At 34.2% G+C, this 16,435-nt stretch overlaps 2 protein-coding genes across 3 annotated transcripts; both read left to right on the top strand.

Moving 5' to 3' along the window:
• Window positions 1-2,304: 2,304 nt before the first annotated feature.
• LOC7461343 (WRKY transcription factor 28) lies at window positions 2,305-4,755 on the top strand. 2 transcript variants are annotated; one of them, XM_024596436.2, is made up of 3 exons: window positions 2,305-2,446; window positions 3,602-3,730; window positions 4,452-4,755. In XM_024596436.2, exons 1-3 carry the CDS (start codon window positions 2,412-2,414, stop codon window positions 4,669-4,671), a joined length of 384 nt encoding a protein of 127 aa, XP_024452204.2. In that variant the 5' UTR covers window positions 2,305-2,411; the 3' UTR covers window positions 4,672-4,755. The 2 variants fall into 2 exon arrangements, with proteins under 2 accessions (XP_024452204.2, XP_024452203.2); XM_024596435.2 differs by lacking the exon at window positions 2,305-2,446 and adding an exon at window positions 2,526-2,669.
• Window positions 4,756-9,028: 4,273 nt separating this feature from the next.
• On the top strand, window positions 9,029-13,449 carry LOC7461344 (chaperonin 60 subunit beta 2, chloroplastic). Its single transcript, XM_002303947.4, has 15 exons — window positions 9,029-9,197; window positions 9,695-9,947; window positions 10,053-10,178; window positions 10,508-10,645; window positions 10,723-10,818; window positions 10,932-11,174; window positions 11,258-11,492; window positions 11,688-11,857; window positions 11,949-12,026; window positions 12,114-12,185; window positions 12,283-12,387; window positions 12,542-12,634; window positions 12,719-12,811; window positions 12,948-13,071; window positions 13,193-13,449. Exons 2-15 carry the CDS (start codon window positions 9,711-9,713, stop codon window positions 13,204-13,206), a joined length of 1,824 nt encoding a protein of 607 aa, XP_002303983.1. The 5' UTR covers window positions 9,029-9,197; window positions 9,695-9,710; the 3' UTR covers window positions 13,207-13,449.
• The last annotated feature ends 2,986 nt before the right edge of the window (window positions 13,450-16,435 follow it).

The following is a 16,435-nucleotide window of genomic DNA, read 5'->3' as shown; positions in this document are numbered from 1 at the left end:
TAACTCGTAAAATCGTCTGATTTTACGAGTTAACTTGTATATAACGTGTAAAATCGGGTTAAAAACTCAAAAACCAGTAAACTTGATCAAACTCGGTTAAACTCGGTCAACTCGGACCGAGTCTACGAGTTTGACAAACTCTTCAAATCTTTGTGTATTTGTTAGTTGCTAAAATACGCCCGTTAATCTTTGTGTTCATCTCCCATCCTCAGCCATGCACTCTGTTATACAGATCCCTTGTTGCATATTGATTATCTAGTAGTGGTGGTGGTAGGAATCCACCCCAGATGGTGATCTCCACTTCCTTGAACGGTGGATGCTAAGCCCATCGCCATCAAGATCAAGATTGTAGCTGAAATCAAGAAACAAGAACTCCACTTTGTCATTTCTTGAAAAGGAATATACACAAACAAACTCTCTTTCTCGCTAGATTTTCTTGAATTAATGGTTTCTCTAGGCTTCTTTTCTCTCTCTACAAGGATGGTATTGTGTTGTTTGTGTAAATGAGCACATAAGGTTTCTCAACAGCTAAGGCTTACCGAGTTGAAGACTTGGGCAACTATTCATGATTGACCTTGATGTTGCATTCTATTTACCAAATTGCCATTTCTTTTCTTTTAAATCTAACTGCCACTAACTACAAAGATGAAAGTCACCACCAGTATTCAACTTTTTATCTATACTGACTGGCGGTGAACCGGGGGAGGGGGTGGGTTTTTAATTACTTTTTAAGTTTTAATTTATTTTTTAAATTGTTTTAAAGTTCTAAATTTCTAATATTAAAAATAAATTTTAAAAAATAAAATATATATTATTTTAATACATTTCAAAATTAAAAACACTTTAAAAAATAAAATTTATCATATTATTAAACAACCACTAAACCCCACACTAGGTTATTATTTACTACTTAACTAAAATTGTTAATATATAATTAATTAAAATATTTTATTTATAATTTTATGATTTAAATTTACAATTTAAATTTATATTATATATTTTATATCGTGTTAAAAAAACATTTTTGAGTAACTTAGTAAATAGTAAAGTCCAGCAAATCCCCTTATTAAGGGTTTGCATTTAAGGCGAGAGAGATGGTGACGGCATTAAGTATACGTCATGCATATTTCATGATCATGCATGTGGACCCTCCCTCTTCCCATTCCTTTATTCTCATTCACCCATTTCCCTTCATCATCCATCTTCTTTCCTCAAGATAAATTAATTCATTACATGCATGTCTCCCAGTAATAAACCCATCTCAACTCTGGTCATGACACGTGTACCGATTACTGCCATGATCATAAACCAATCTATGCTCTATATATATATATATATATATATATATATATATATATATATATACTTACTCCTAGGTTAGGTTTGAGTGGCTCACTTGGCTTGCAAGAAACTTAAGTACCAAACGGATCCTAAGGGTTTATTTGATAATGTTGTTGAAATTATATTTTAAAAAAATTTAGTTAATTAATATGTATTATAATTATATTTAAAATTCTCTATTAATATCTTGGTTATAAAAAGTTATAACTTATAGCTTTTTTTTTAAAATATGTTTGATATTGTGATATATATATATATAATGCTTTTAAAAAATACTTTTTATTTAAAAATATATTAAAATATTTTTTTATATTATTTTTACACGAACACATTAAAATTATTAGAAAACATTGTGTATTTTGAAAACACATTCAAGCACAGTACCAAAATATAAAAATTATATTTCTCTATCTCGTTTTTGGATTTAAAAATTCTTCCATATATATAGCCATCATCCATGGAATAAACTAATCCTTCAACATTAATGGTCTTCCCACGAGTTTTTAATTTTTACTATTATCCGATTGAAAAGTCTACCGTTCACATAAATATGAAATAAAAATTCTTTATTTGTAAAACAAAATATAAAATAAATTAGAAAGTAAAAAAGGTAGATTAATAAATAAAAAAATTAACTGTCCGTCTTGTTGATGCAATTATTTTTATCTTTAATTCGTAAAACTTTATATTTATGTTTTGAGTGTGTATTTTTCAGTATTATTGGATATTATTTATTGTTATAAAACCCGGCCGGGTTAAAGTAGAGATGATCAACACCTAGGCCGGGCCTTACTCTGAATTGATCTCCGATCAGGTTTTACAGCCATGCATGTTGTATATATATAGATCTTGTTGCCAAAGATAAAGTGCTATATATAATATTCTTTTCTATATATGTTGCCAAATTAAACCCATATATATATAATTAAAAGCGCAGGGATGTATAGTATTATAATAATCTTGCAGTCCTTCCTTTGTCTCTCATATATATTTTCCACAAAAAAGGTTGAACACAGTACATACTCCTGCTGCTCCCTTCTCTTTTGGTGTGGATAGGATCAACAGCGACCATGAGCGAAGCTTCTTCAACCAGAGAAACCTCCATGTATGTTCTCTTACTAATCAAGCTTTCCGTTCCCTTATATATATCCCCTTCTCTCTTCTCTTCCATGGAAAAATGCTCATGGAAAGGAGCACTTTCTTAATTTGCAACTTTTGGATATCAAGCTAGCTAGCTAGCTAGGGTTTAAGTTCTCTCTATATATGTACCCGGCCCTACCGCCCTTTAGATTCTCCATCAAAGCCACTATATACGAGATTCATCCAATGTATGTGTTTCTCTTGAAATCCATAACAAAACTTCTTCTTCTTCTTCGTCTTTATTTACCCTTTTCTAATTATTTTTGAAGTGGTAATACTAGCATGATTTCAACTTGAAACCATTTTCTCTCACTGCCTGTAACATCGAGTGATGCCCTCATGTTATATATATGTACGGGATATTACATACATATATAGATTCACCTTGCAGCTGGTTTTGTTCAAGAAATCAAATGGGTGTGATATTAAGTTAATTAGTACATATAATCTTGGATCCATGTATAGATCTGCATCTTTAAAACCTAAAAACACCATCTAGTTTTATCCCTCCCAGGATCAGTTAATCTGTGTTATATAATTATTTGCTGGCGCATAGATCCAGTTTATACACGCAAAACTCCATATGCTCTCTCTCTCTCTCTCTGAAGGAAAAGAGGTTCCTAAATATTGTAGACACCTCAAGTTAGCACGCCAGCCGCCTCATGCTCGTCCATATCAACGCCCCCACCATGATTACTATATATATGCAATAATACTGCACTTCCATTTTTATCTATGATTTCTTCTGTACTGTTAATTAATTTGTTTCCATTTTGCTTTCAGTACCTGATACTTCAACTATATATACACATATATATACATGCGAGAGGGCGCCGCGCGCGCGCTCCTCATCTTCATTTGTTTTTTCCCCTTGCTATGATAGATATGTATATAGACACACGCACACACCCCCTCCATGACCATCTTGCAAGAGGTGTGTGTGTGTGTGTGTATGCAAATGTTGGTATTATAGTACAGATATAATGCAAATATTTAAGTAACATTAATATTTGTAAACACTATATATATATATATATATATATATATATATATATATATGCATGTGTATAATTAAATCAACTGATTATTTCATTTCGTGTTTTGTATACGTATAATTAAGGGAAACTGATCAGGAGGGTAGAGAAGAGCAGGATACAGATCGAGGAGGGCAGAGATTGGTGCTGCCAGAAGATGGGCATGGATGGAAGAAATATGGCCAGAAGTTCATAAAAAAAATTGGAAAATTCCGGTATTTTTATTAAATATTACATTCAATTTTCTATGTGTATATGAAGCATATATATATATATTAAGGGGTTCTTTTCCTAGCTATCAGTTTTGAACCCCAATTATCCTTGCTGCTTAATTAATTACGTACAGAGCTTAATTATTTACATATATATATGGGTGTGGGGATCGAAGGAAACTAGCCTCTGTGTATCTCTGTTGTCCACAATCTGTTACCGGATTCTCAATTTCATCTCAAATTTAAAAACTTCATCAATCAGGCTCCTAATAATTCATGCATTTCTCAATTAAAATATTCTGCTTGTAGATCATGCCTTCACATATTGTTAATATAATTTCTTCTCTCTTTTTCTTTTAATTTGAGTAATTAATTAAACGATACTACTATATATTTCGAGGAAATTATTTGTCTGAAGAAATCAATAGACATGAAAAGAAGAACCTGGTTGAAAATGTCTCAAACATCAGGAATTAATGCAATCGGTAACTCTTTTTTAGATACAAAAAATTAAAACTAATAATTAGTAATACTAGAGGTTAATTAGGTGATAGATATCGGAGGTTAGTTAATTTCTAAATTAAAATGAAATTAATGGGGCCAATATATTGAGATTATTTTAATTGTTTATATATATATATACTTGTAATTTATAACTAATGAATATTAATTTATATCATATGTATATTAATTAATGTTGGTGCATTTAATTAATTAATCTCAGGAGCTATTTTAAATGCCAGAAGCAGAATTGTGTGGCAAAGAAGAGAGTCGAGTGGTCCAACCCTGATTATATTCGAATATGGTACGAGGGATCTCACAATCATGCCTCATCTATACAAGGGACTTCTTCCTCCGCTGCTGCAAATCAGTACAGCTTGTACGCTCAAGTTTTTGGATCAGATCAACCAGCTGCTTCACGCACGCATCATCAAGATGCTTAATTGATTGTTTATCGTATCGTTAGTTTCCTTTTTACCACTGTTACTGTCGCTGTCTCCGTTAAAAAATAATATAAATTATATATTAAAAATTTATTTAATAATTTAAATTATTATATTAAATTAATTATTTAACATGATATTAAAGTTTTAATGACCAAGCGATTACGAATTCGAATCTTATCAACCATATTTATTTGATAAAAATTAAGTACAAGGTAATATAGGTATGTGCAAGTTTCAAGTCTAAGAGGCTTTCACTCGAGAGGGCGTGTTAAAGAATAATACAGATCATATCTTGATACCTCACCTAATAGCTTAAACTATTGGATTGAATTGATTCTTAGACACCATTAATTATTTTCACTACTCATTAATCATGTAATTAATTGATTGATGATATATTTCACCGGCAAAAAAAATTAATTGATGATACCATAAAAAAATATTTCTAGTTGTTTATGACATGCCTAGAAGGACTGGTCAGGTTGTCAAAGAACCATCTCAACCCAATAGCTTAAATTTTTAGGTGAAGTTCTAAGATATGATTTATATTATTTTCTAACATACCCCCTCAACTAAAAGCCCTTTGAGCTTGAAACTTGTTCAGACTCGCATTACCTTATGCTTGATTTTTGTCAAATAAATAGGGATGGTGAAATTTGAACTCGTGACCACTTGGTCATCAAGGCTCTGATACCATGTCAAAGAATCATCTCAACAAAATAACTTAAACTTTTAGGCTAGATTCTAAGATATGATTTACATTATTCTCTAATATAGGCTTGGATGACCCAAACAACCAAAACTTTATCCTAAGCTTGATGTTGACCTTAATTATCTATCCCGTTCTACTTGACACATTATTTTATGTGTTTTGAGTTCCCATGAGCTATATATATATATTATTTTTTCTATACATAGCAAACATCATTCTCTATGTCAAAGGCATTGTCCTTCACTAATATTTTCATCAATAACACCATGATACATCAACCAACAAGTAACCATGATTAGATAATGGTTTTTTTCCTATACAGTACCACTCACAAAAGCACCAAATATTTTTCACCAAAGGTCAAGCAAGCCATTACAATTCCTACCGAAGCAATTCCAATATACAACCATAAATTAAAGCCAAATGCAAGGCCATGTAGATTTTAGGCCGACATATATATAAACGCATTTTCTAAGTATGCCATACTTCCTTACCGTTGCACGAATTGTTGATATTGGATATATAATTGATCCACAAACTAGTAGATCAATCCATAATTAATAAATCCCCCCTGTAATAAATAATATGCGGTTAGAGGGGACATTAATTTTCAATTGTTTGATGTGCCCTTAATTAATTAATTAGATGATAGCTTCTAAGCAACTCTAATTAAGAGGTTAATTTAATGTTTGATATTGATTAAAGAGGTACAGTACTCCTCCTCTAGCTAACTCTCTGAATTCAACTCTTGAAATTAATTAGTATTATTTTAAAAATGTCATTAATTCTTCTTAGTATATTATATATATAATCAGACAATTAATGTGATTATTTTAAAGACTTCAACGCTCAATCTTAATCACAAGATCGAAAATATCCTATCAATATATGTGTACGTAAATATATAAAAGCAAAACCTTAACACACTAGTTCTAGAATTACTTGGAACCTTGCATGGCCTCCAAATGACTCTCTCTCCTTCACCTGAGTGAGGGTAATGGTCCGTAGCCGAGTTAATGAGAAATTAATTACTTCAGTGCGTGTCATGTATGTGTATTTTAATTAATTCTAACCAGCTGGAGCTTAATCTCTGCATTAATTACATGGTTCTGATGTTAATTGACTTACGATTTAATCATAAGCGATTTCTCTCTCGATTAAGGAGGTATGATTACATCTTCTTCTTCTTCTTTTAAAAGCTCAGAAAATGGTATCAATAAGCAAGCGTACGTAGTAATTTATTCGAAACCAAAACAAGGAGAGACTTCCGGCTAATCCTAATAAAATATTCTGCTTGCAGGAAGACATGGGCCTGACTCATTTACTAGCACTAATCCTTATGGCCCAATGTTGATCTCATGTTAGCTTCTATTCCAAGCCCATCATGGGCCTTTATGTTAAATTCAAATTGATTAAAAAAACCAATAGAGAAATATAAGTGAGGTTAATATTGTGGTAGCTGTTGTGGTTGTAGTTTTAAAAAAATTGTTTTATAAAAAGTACATTTAGTTGGGGTTGGTTTGAAAAAATATATGTTTGGTTAAAACTGTGGTTGAAATTGAGGTCGAACAAAAAGTAATTTAATATGTTTGGTTAAAAGAATACTTTTTAAATTGAGATTATAATATATATATATATATATATATATATATATATATATATTGATGGTTTTTAATTTTAATATTGTAGATTTAACTAATATTATTATATCATGAAATAAATATTGTAGATTTAACTAATGTTCATGTGAACAATGACTATATTTTTCATGGTTTCTTAAGCGCTCAACAACATCAGGTAAAATATCATCAAGAATAAAATTGGGATTGCGATCAAATTCTGCAAATACTACGTCATCAAGCGATCTTCTTCTAATTTTTTTGAATAAAACACAATTAAAAATAAAAAGTTCAAATACTATGTGAAAAGTGGGGTGTGACTTTCCATTGTTCACTTATGTGAACAGTGAAGAGTGCAACTCTTCACTTAACAAAAACGCAGCAAGAAGCATGAAAAATTGCTTGCGCAAAACATGTGGTGAAACATCAGATTTTTATGGGTCTCATTGCCAAAACACGGCTGCTAAATATAACCAAACATTATGTTATTGAGTTTGACAAAGTGATAACATAATGAAATCTTCTCGTGTTTTGTTATATTATTAAATTTAAGTTAAATGAACATGGTTTATTGCATGGTAGATAACTTGACCACTCGCTTCTTTTTTATCTTTTGTACCTCCTCTCATTTCTATTTATTGTATTCAAGAATTAATTTTTTTCTTCCAAGTTGAGTTAAATTTTATGATTTATTTTATTTATTTTTTATTATATTATCTTGATATCATGACATGAGAATAATGCTTAATGGATCAACTCGGGTTAACTCGAGTTGCTTTTTATGTTTTTCATTTAATTATTTTTTTTTAATTTTATCATTCAACATTGAGTCAGTTAGGAATTGAGTTTCATAATCTATATAAATTTGCTTTTTACAAGAATATATTGATCTATCTTGCTTTCTTCCAAGACCTTCTTTCTTTCCAACTACTGGCCAAGTTTGCCTTGGCCAGTCTTCAGCTTACCCATTTGCCTTTCCCTTGGACCATGTTGATCATGTGGACAAGTTGAATGTAGGCCGATACTAGAATCTGATCTGAACCTTCACTTTCACCTGAGCCCTCGATGTTTAGTGAGGAACAACCAACATGTGAATGCGAGCTTAAAGGTTTTTTTTTTTTTTTTTTGCGATCAATTTAGTGAGCTCTTTCAAGCCCATAATAGAGCTTTGGGTTCATACTGAAATCTTTGTCTTTTCAGGCGTTAAGATCAAGATTACGAGTTTTGATATTTTAACCTTAGTTAAATAAAATCGTTATTTTTTCTGAGTTTTTAACCAGTTAACTAATTTTTTTCCTATGCATTTTTCAATCCATACTGATTCAGAACAAAATCAATCGGGCCTAGCCCGATTAATCCATTAGACCGATACAGGTTAAAACAATGATTGGAGCAACCAAATAGAGCTTTGGGTTCATACTGAAATCTTTGTCTTTTCAGGCGTTAAGATCAAGATTACGAGTTTTGATATTTTAACCTTAGTTAAATAAAATCGTTATTTTTTCTGAGTTTTTAACTAGTTAACTAATTTCTTTTCCTATGCATTTTTCAATCCATACTGATTCAGAACAAAATCAATCGAGCCTAGCCCGATTAATCCATTAGACCGATACAGGTTAAAACAATGATTGGAGCAACCAAATACTTCTTTTACATTTCACGCCATCACGAGAATGAGTGTATATAGTAAGGTTATGTTTGAGATTGTGGTACGTGATTTAAAATATATTTTACTTAGAAATATATTAAAATAATATTTTTTTATTTTTAAAAAATTATTTTTAATATTAACATATTAAAATAATAATAAAAAAAATTAAAAAATTAAAAAAATATAATTTGCACCGTTACATAAGTAGGACACTGGTCGTTGTAGTGGTTGTACCCAAAACTACCAGCGCAAACAAAGCAATCAACATGACAACACCAAAGGTTCTAGAGTGTTCTAATATAAGACAAATCAAGCGGCAATAAGTCTAATCAACGGTCTAGATTCGCTAGAACCTTCAAGACCAAACCCCAAGTAACACTCACAAAAGTAAAAACCTACTCTTTCTACAGCTTTGCAAGGACTAAGAGAGTGTCAATAAGATAAACCTGCACCCACCTCCCCAGCCACCCACCATCGCCTCTCATCCATAAACCCCATTTCTAAAACCCCATTCCCCCAGCACCGGCCGTTTCATTTCCCGGTAAGCTCTAACACCCCCTTCTTCTTTCTTATTTGTTTTGCCTTTACTGTGATAAAGTTTCAATCTTTACACTGTTTCTTATCCTTTTTGTGGCATGCTAATCATACTAACTTGTGAAAAAATCCCTAAAGTTTGCTGCTTTATATAGTTTCTGTTATTCTGGTTTTTGTATGGAAATGAATTCTTTCATTTGGAATATACTTGTTCCTGTAGGCCTTATTAGTTGGTGATTGAAACGAGTTGGACAAAGAAGCTTTTCTTTTTCCTGGTTTTTGATTTGTGTTTCTTGTGAATTATTTAGTTTCGCACTCTATTGCTTCGAGGGAACCGTGTTACTGTAAAATATTGAATTGTGCTTGGAAGAGAATTTTGTGATTGGATTCTCTTTTATTGGGAATTTTAGCTAGAAACTATAAACATGAAGTTCTCAGTGAGCTTAAAATAAATCAAATCATACGGAGACTCAAACCTTTTTTTTTTTTTTTTAATGTTACCAGGTATTAAAGAATAAAAATGGCATCGACTTTTACGGCCATGTCCTCGGTTGGAACCTTGGCTGCTCCCAATGGCCGTGTTATGGATAAGAAGTTTGTATTTTCTTCAAACAAGTTGTCATCTTTCGCTTCCATTTCTGCAAGTCGATTTGGTAGGCCACAGAATGTAGTTCTACCAAGATCACGTCCTCTCAAGGTTAATGCTGCCAAGGAGCTGCACTTCAACAAGGACGGTTCTGCAATTAAGAAATTGCAAGTGAGTTTTTAGTTACTGGTTTTGTTGAGTATTTGCATCCTGCTGCAGTGTGTTTTGTTTGGTCTTTTTTGCCTTTTGCTTACCGGATATGTTCCTTTATTGCAGACTGGTGTGAACAAGCTTGCAGATTTAGTTGGGGTTACCCTTGGACCTAAAGGCCGGAATGTTGTTCTTGAGAGCAAATACGGTTCGCCTAAAATTGTTAATGATGGCGTGACTGTTGCTAAAGAGGTATGCTTTCTCTGGATTGCTTGTGTTGTTGATAACTTGAGGGATGACATCTCTATTCTCCTCTCCTCTTTTAGATGCATGCTAGAAATCGTAGTAGTGGCTTCCCACTTTGGATGAGGCAAACTAAATATTCCACTTTATGTTAATTCGTTATGCTATCCATATACAGATTTATGAGCTTAGGAATTTCTTGTGGCATGATGATCTTCCTTCTGGTTCTCGCATGTGTTGGACAAGGACTATGGCCATTTCTGTTCACCATATCATTTTCTCCTCTTGTTGCACATCATTTTTTGTGATTATTTACAGAATTCTTTACCTTAAATTAGGTTGAATTGGAGGATCCGGTTGAGAATATTGGTGCTAAGTTAGTGAGACAAGCTGCTGCCAAGACAAATGACTTGGCTGGTGATGGGACTACAACATCTGTTGTTCTTGCGCAAGGCCTTATTGCAGAAGGTGTCAAGGTTGGTATTATGGTGCATACCATTTATTCTTCTAAGAATGTTGAGCGTGGCAACCTTATCCATTTGTTTGTTTGCAGGTTGTGGCTGCTGGTGCAAACCCTGTTTTAATCACTAGAGGCATTGAGAAGACCACAAGAGCTCTCGTAAACGAACTTAAGTTGATGTCGAAAGAGGTATGTAGAGTGAGGTAGACCATGCCCGTGGGTAATTTTCATGATGCCACTGTGACCTTTGCATGCATGTATTAAAGGTGAAAGGATTGAATGAATATAATTTGGGATTGCAGGTTGAAGACAGTGAACTTGCAGATGTGGCAGCTGTTAGTGCTGGGAACAACTATGAAGTTGGGAATATGATAGCTGAAGCTATGAGCAAAGTTGGTCGGAAGGGAGTGGTCACCCTTGAAGAGGGAAAGAGTGCTGATAACAGCCTCTATGTTGTTGAGGGAATGCAGTTTGACCGTGGTTATATCTCACCTTACTTTGTCACTGATAGTGAAAAAATGTCAGTTGAATATGAGAACTGCAAGGTATGTCATTCACAGTTAGTCATGCAGGCTTTTGTAGTTGATTTTTTCTCCTGATGTTGACAATTCTGTATGTTTGGGTATAGTTGCTTCTTGTTGACAAGAAAATAACAAACGCAAGAGATCTAATCTCCATTTTGGAAGATGCAATTAGAGCTGGATATCCAGTTTTGATAATTGCTGAAGACATTGAACAAGAAGCTTTAGCAACTCTTGTTGTCAATAAGCTTAGGGGTGCTTTGAAGATTGCTGCCCTCAAAGCTCCTGGTTTTGGGGAACGGAAAAGTCAGTACCTTGATGACATTGCTATTCTGACTGGAGGTCAGTGTTTTACCTTTGGATTCTTCCCTCTCTATATGATTTTATTTTTGTTTATGGTGTTCAGCTATTATGTGCCTTAACTGTGGATATGAATGCCCTCGTTACCTGTTTGCTTGGGAGTGGACACAAATGTTCACCGCTGACATTATTATTTTTATTTTGCTGATGTTAGAAATTTCATTCATTCGGTTTCAGGAACTGTTGTCAGAGAAGAGGTGGGGCTTGCCTTGGACAAAGTAGGCAAAGAGGTCTTGGGACATGCTTCTAAAGTGGTTCTTACCAAGGACACAACCACCATTGTTGGTGACGGAAGCACCCAAGAAGCAGTAAATAAGAGAGTTGCTCAAATTAGAAATCTTATCGAGGTGCCAATTCTGTCTTCTCACCTTTCCTTTTTGTTTTTATCTTCCTCCAGTGTGGTTTATTGATGCTAAATGCAAGATAATAATAATGCAGGCTGCTGAACAAGACTATGAAAGGGAGAAACTCAATGAAAGAATTGCTAAGCTGTCCGGCGGTGTTGCAGTGATACAGGTAATTTTCTCATCACTCATGAAATAGAGACACAAAACTGTGTAAATTGTATTTTAACTGAAATGGACATGCTTTTAAATGCTAAAGGTTGGAGCACAAACCGAGACAGAGCTTAAAGAAAAGAAACTGAGAGTTGAAGATGCTCTTAATGCAACCAAGGTAATTTATCTCACACCACCTTTGCCTGTATTGTTCTTATGTTCTTAGTTAAATTATTTGGACACCATCCAGTCATTATCATCTCAATGGTTTTCAGGCAGCCGTTGAGGAAGGTATTGTGGTTGGTGGTGGATGCACCCTGCTGAGACTGGCATCAAAGGTGGATGCTATCAAGGACAGTCTCGAGAACGATGAAGAAAAGGTAATGTGCTAAATCATCATTTTAAGAACTTATAGAATGTTCTGTTAAGGAACTCATAGGATGAGATATAAAGGAACTTATACATGATCTGTATTTGTTCTGTGTGTAGATTTTGTTTCTGAGCTGCTTAAAAATTGCTTTTGCTTGATTGCAGGTGGGAGCAGACATTGTAAAGAGAGCTCTGAGCTACCCCCTGAAGTTAATTGCCAAAAATGCTGGTGTTAATGGAAGTGTGGTCAGCGAGAAGGTATCTAAATTTGCCGATGTCAAATTCTGGTACTGTGTCTGGTCTAGAACTACCTGCAGCTAAGATCATTTCCTTTTCTTTTAGGTGCTCTCAACTGACAATCCTAAATTTGGATACAATGCTGCAACTGGAAATTATGAAGATCTGATGGCTGCTGGAATCATTGATCCAACAAAGGTGAGCTAGCATGCTGATCAGCTTATGATTTGTCTGTTGGTGTTTGAGTTCAAAGTTAGAAGTCTCTTTTGGCTCTGAAGCTGTGTGCTGTTGGATTTAAATATATACTGAGTGTTAGCTGTCTTCTATCATTCAGGTGGTCAGATGTTGCCTGGAGCATGCATCATCGGTAGCAAAGACGTTCTTGATGTCCGACTGTGTAGTTGTTGAGATTAAGGAGCCTGAATCAGTGCCTGCTGGCAACCCCATGGATAACTCAGGTTTGTTCTTCTGAACTATGAAACCTTGTGTGATTGTGCTGCCCGTGTTGCTCGCTGTTAAGTGCTTTGTTTCTCTAGTGACTGCCTCACTGAGTTTTCTGTTCTTGCATTATTGTTACAGGATATGGGTACTAGGAAGGCAGCTGTGCAACACATAAGAGGATCAAATAAGATCAGGGGCCCTCATAGAAGCAAATGATCTTTAGTTTGATGATTGGCAATGCGTCTTTTGTAAATTTGATTACCAATGTTGGTAGAAATTACAGATTCTGGTGAGGGTAGCTTGCCGGAATACGGCGTGTATTATTCTGCAATTAATTGTACAATTGCAATGATTTTGAACCCTTTTTTGAGTTGCAAGTCTCATCTTTGCTCGTACTCGTTGCTCCACAATTGCTAAATCTGACGATCTGTTGATATCACCATTAATGGTTAGTCTGAGTTAACTGTGGTGTCAATAAATACCTAGAGTTTATAGCTTCATCCCCATAAATTTGAGAAATAACTTGATGGTGGCAATCATAATACAGTTATCAGAGTAGATTATGGGCTATATAAAGAACCATCTACCACTATATGATTAAGACCGGCAGTCATAATTGAATGTTGAGAATTAAATTATGAACAGGGATTCAAAGAAAGGAGGTCGTTATCTCTTTCTTGAAGGGAACTCAATCTCCTCAATCCATTATGAACAGGGAAAAAAGAGAAGCTGAACTTGTGATTTTGTAAGAAATACATGCGCTGCTGCGTAAAGGGAAGGTCTCAGGTCTGGTGTGCTGAGCTTTATCTTGCCTTCATAGGAGACATGGTGTCCCCTCCCATGCTCCAACCCTCCAGTCCAGTCGATACCTCTCGTTCCACAGCAATCCTTCAATAATATGGCAGAGGAGATTCATTTAAGCCTATAATCTATTGGTGGGATTGCATTAGAAATTTGAGAAGCACAGTGTGTCGTCCCTCCCATACTCTCACTGGCATGTACAAATACACACCATTGAAGGGGTAATGATAAAAATATTTTGGAAAGGGAAAGGGTACAGGGGAGAGATAGAGAGTAGAAGTAATAAATTCTGTTATAACAGTTAATAATGGACCCGAACTCCCGCCACCCCGCCTCCCCTACAGTCTCCCTTTCATTAATTATTTTATTCACATTACCTAAAAAACTAATATTTTTCCTTCTATTTTCACACTCTTCCTCTGTTGTCCAGCCAATTAGTTACTAATATTAGGTGATAGAGGTTACATGTCTTTGTATGCTCTCATGAATTTAACCCTTTGTCTTTCCAATCAAATCATACTATTTCTTTGTGTGAATTATTTTCCTATTATCCTAGAAAAGTAAACTTAGATCTTAGAAATTAGAACAGGATCGGCTTTAACAAAATGTTAAACACCTTGGTTTTTTTCACGGAGGAAGAACTGCTACTGGTCATGATGATAAAAAAAGAAGAAGAAAGAAGCGTTGGAATATCCTTCATGGAGGGCAACTTTTCATCTATGATTAGGGTTTGAGAACGTATAAATGAGTAATGGGGAGTGCCATATTGGGTTCAAAATGACTCCATATGCTCAGCATTTCCCCCTTCTCCTTTCATGTAAAGAGGATATTTCGAGTACAATTAGGGTTTTCATCACATGGTCTTGAATTGGATGACCATTCAAAGCTCAATCTTTTACCCAAACAAAGTAAATATTAGCTAATGCCAATGCAAGACGTGCATGTTCATCAATACCCAATGTGTTTTCGCTCCAATGGGAAAGCAAATTAATGACCAGGTTAGTGTGCTTGGTAATGCGTTGTAGGTTTTTATTTTAATTAAAAATAAATGAAAATAATATTTTTATATATTTTATTTTTCATTTCTAGCATTATTACATTAAAAAAATAAAAAAATACTTTAAAAAACATGTATTTTAAATAAAAATAATTGGAAGAACACTTTAAAAAAACAAATTGAAAGGCATTATCAAACATAATTGCAGCTGCAAACAGAGTCTTTTGGCAGAGTCTTTGTCAACATAAACAAATAAAGTAAGGATCATGCTACACAGGGGGCTTGTAGCTCAGTGGCCTTGGCAGGCTTTGCACTGCCTGAGTGCCCTGGTTCGAGCCCTCATGTGTACCCAGCACATGAGGGTTTAACTGCTGTGGTCCATCGTGGACTTGTTCCGCCCCCCCTCCCGGGTTCGACCCTCTATGTGCACGCCTGTCACCCCCCGCGGTGTCTTACCTGCTCCTGGGCTTGCAGGATGTCCAGTGGGCCGTGGGGAATAGTCGTGGTGCGCGTAAGCTGGCCCGGACATCCCATGTGAATCAAAAAAAAAAAAAAAGTAAGGATCATGATGCACATATATCCATCCATTAAATGATCATAAGAACTATAGCAATGCAATACACCATCCATCTAAAGTTTTGATCTTTTTGCCCCCTTTCTTCTCTTGATATTAGTGGTTAAAATCTGATTATTGTTTTTTTGTTTGTTTGATTTCTCTTGTCCATTACCAAAGTTCCCAACACAATAATGTGGTCTCTGATACCAAACAGCATCTTATTTGTCTTGCAAGACACATGTAGCTTTGCTTGGATACGGCATGAAGAACGACTGCAATTGGGTAGATTGTCTGGAAGGAGTTTAAGTGTAATTCCTCCTCTTCGAGTGGAAAAAAGATGAGTGGAAAGTTATATAAAAAAAAACCCTAAAACTAAACCGAGAGCCAAAGAGAATCCTTGGAGTTGGAGTTGGAGTGTTCATCAGTGGCATATCTTCTAGATACACGTATTATTGGAATGTTAACTAACCAGAGTAATCTCTCGTGATATTGGCAAGCACTTTAATTCTTCACAACACATGTATGCTGTGGTAAGATTGTATATACGCATCAGAAATTCAAAACTCGTTTAAATTTGATGTGAAAAACAACCAAGTGTCTATTGTCTACTTAATAACGTGTTCCAGGCTGCCCTTTTCATTTCAATTTACATTAAAATAATATAATGTTTTCTTGTTTTCTTTTTAACCTAAACACATTAAATCATCGAAAAATATCTAATAAAACATTAATTTAATATCTTTTCAAACAAAAATAAATTGAAAAATAGAAGCTAACGCAATATCAAACAAGCACCCAATTCACAATATTTATTCATACCCCAATGTGATCAAATCTTATATAATACTTTACTAATTACTTGACCTTACTAAATAAAAAATAAAAAACTTATAGCTCATGAAGATTTAACTTGTTGCTTCCATTTTTAAAATCATGATATATATATATAGCAAATACACAAATATTATATCATAATAACTTCACATGGATTTCTAAATATTTTCCATATTAAAAAAACCTAATTGGT

This window comes from Populus trichocarpa, chromosome 3 (assembly GCF_000002775.5).
Source record: "Populus trichocarpa isolate Nisqually-1 chromosome 3, P.trichocarpa_v4.1, whole genome shotgun sequence".
In the NCBI taxonomy this organism is placed as follows: domain Eukaryota; kingdom Viridiplantae; phylum Streptophyta; class Magnoliopsida; order Malpighiales; family Salicaceae; genus Populus; species Populus trichocarpa.
Note: the sequence above shows the minus strand (reverse complement) of the source record. Positions and strands in the feature narration are given on the sequence as shown.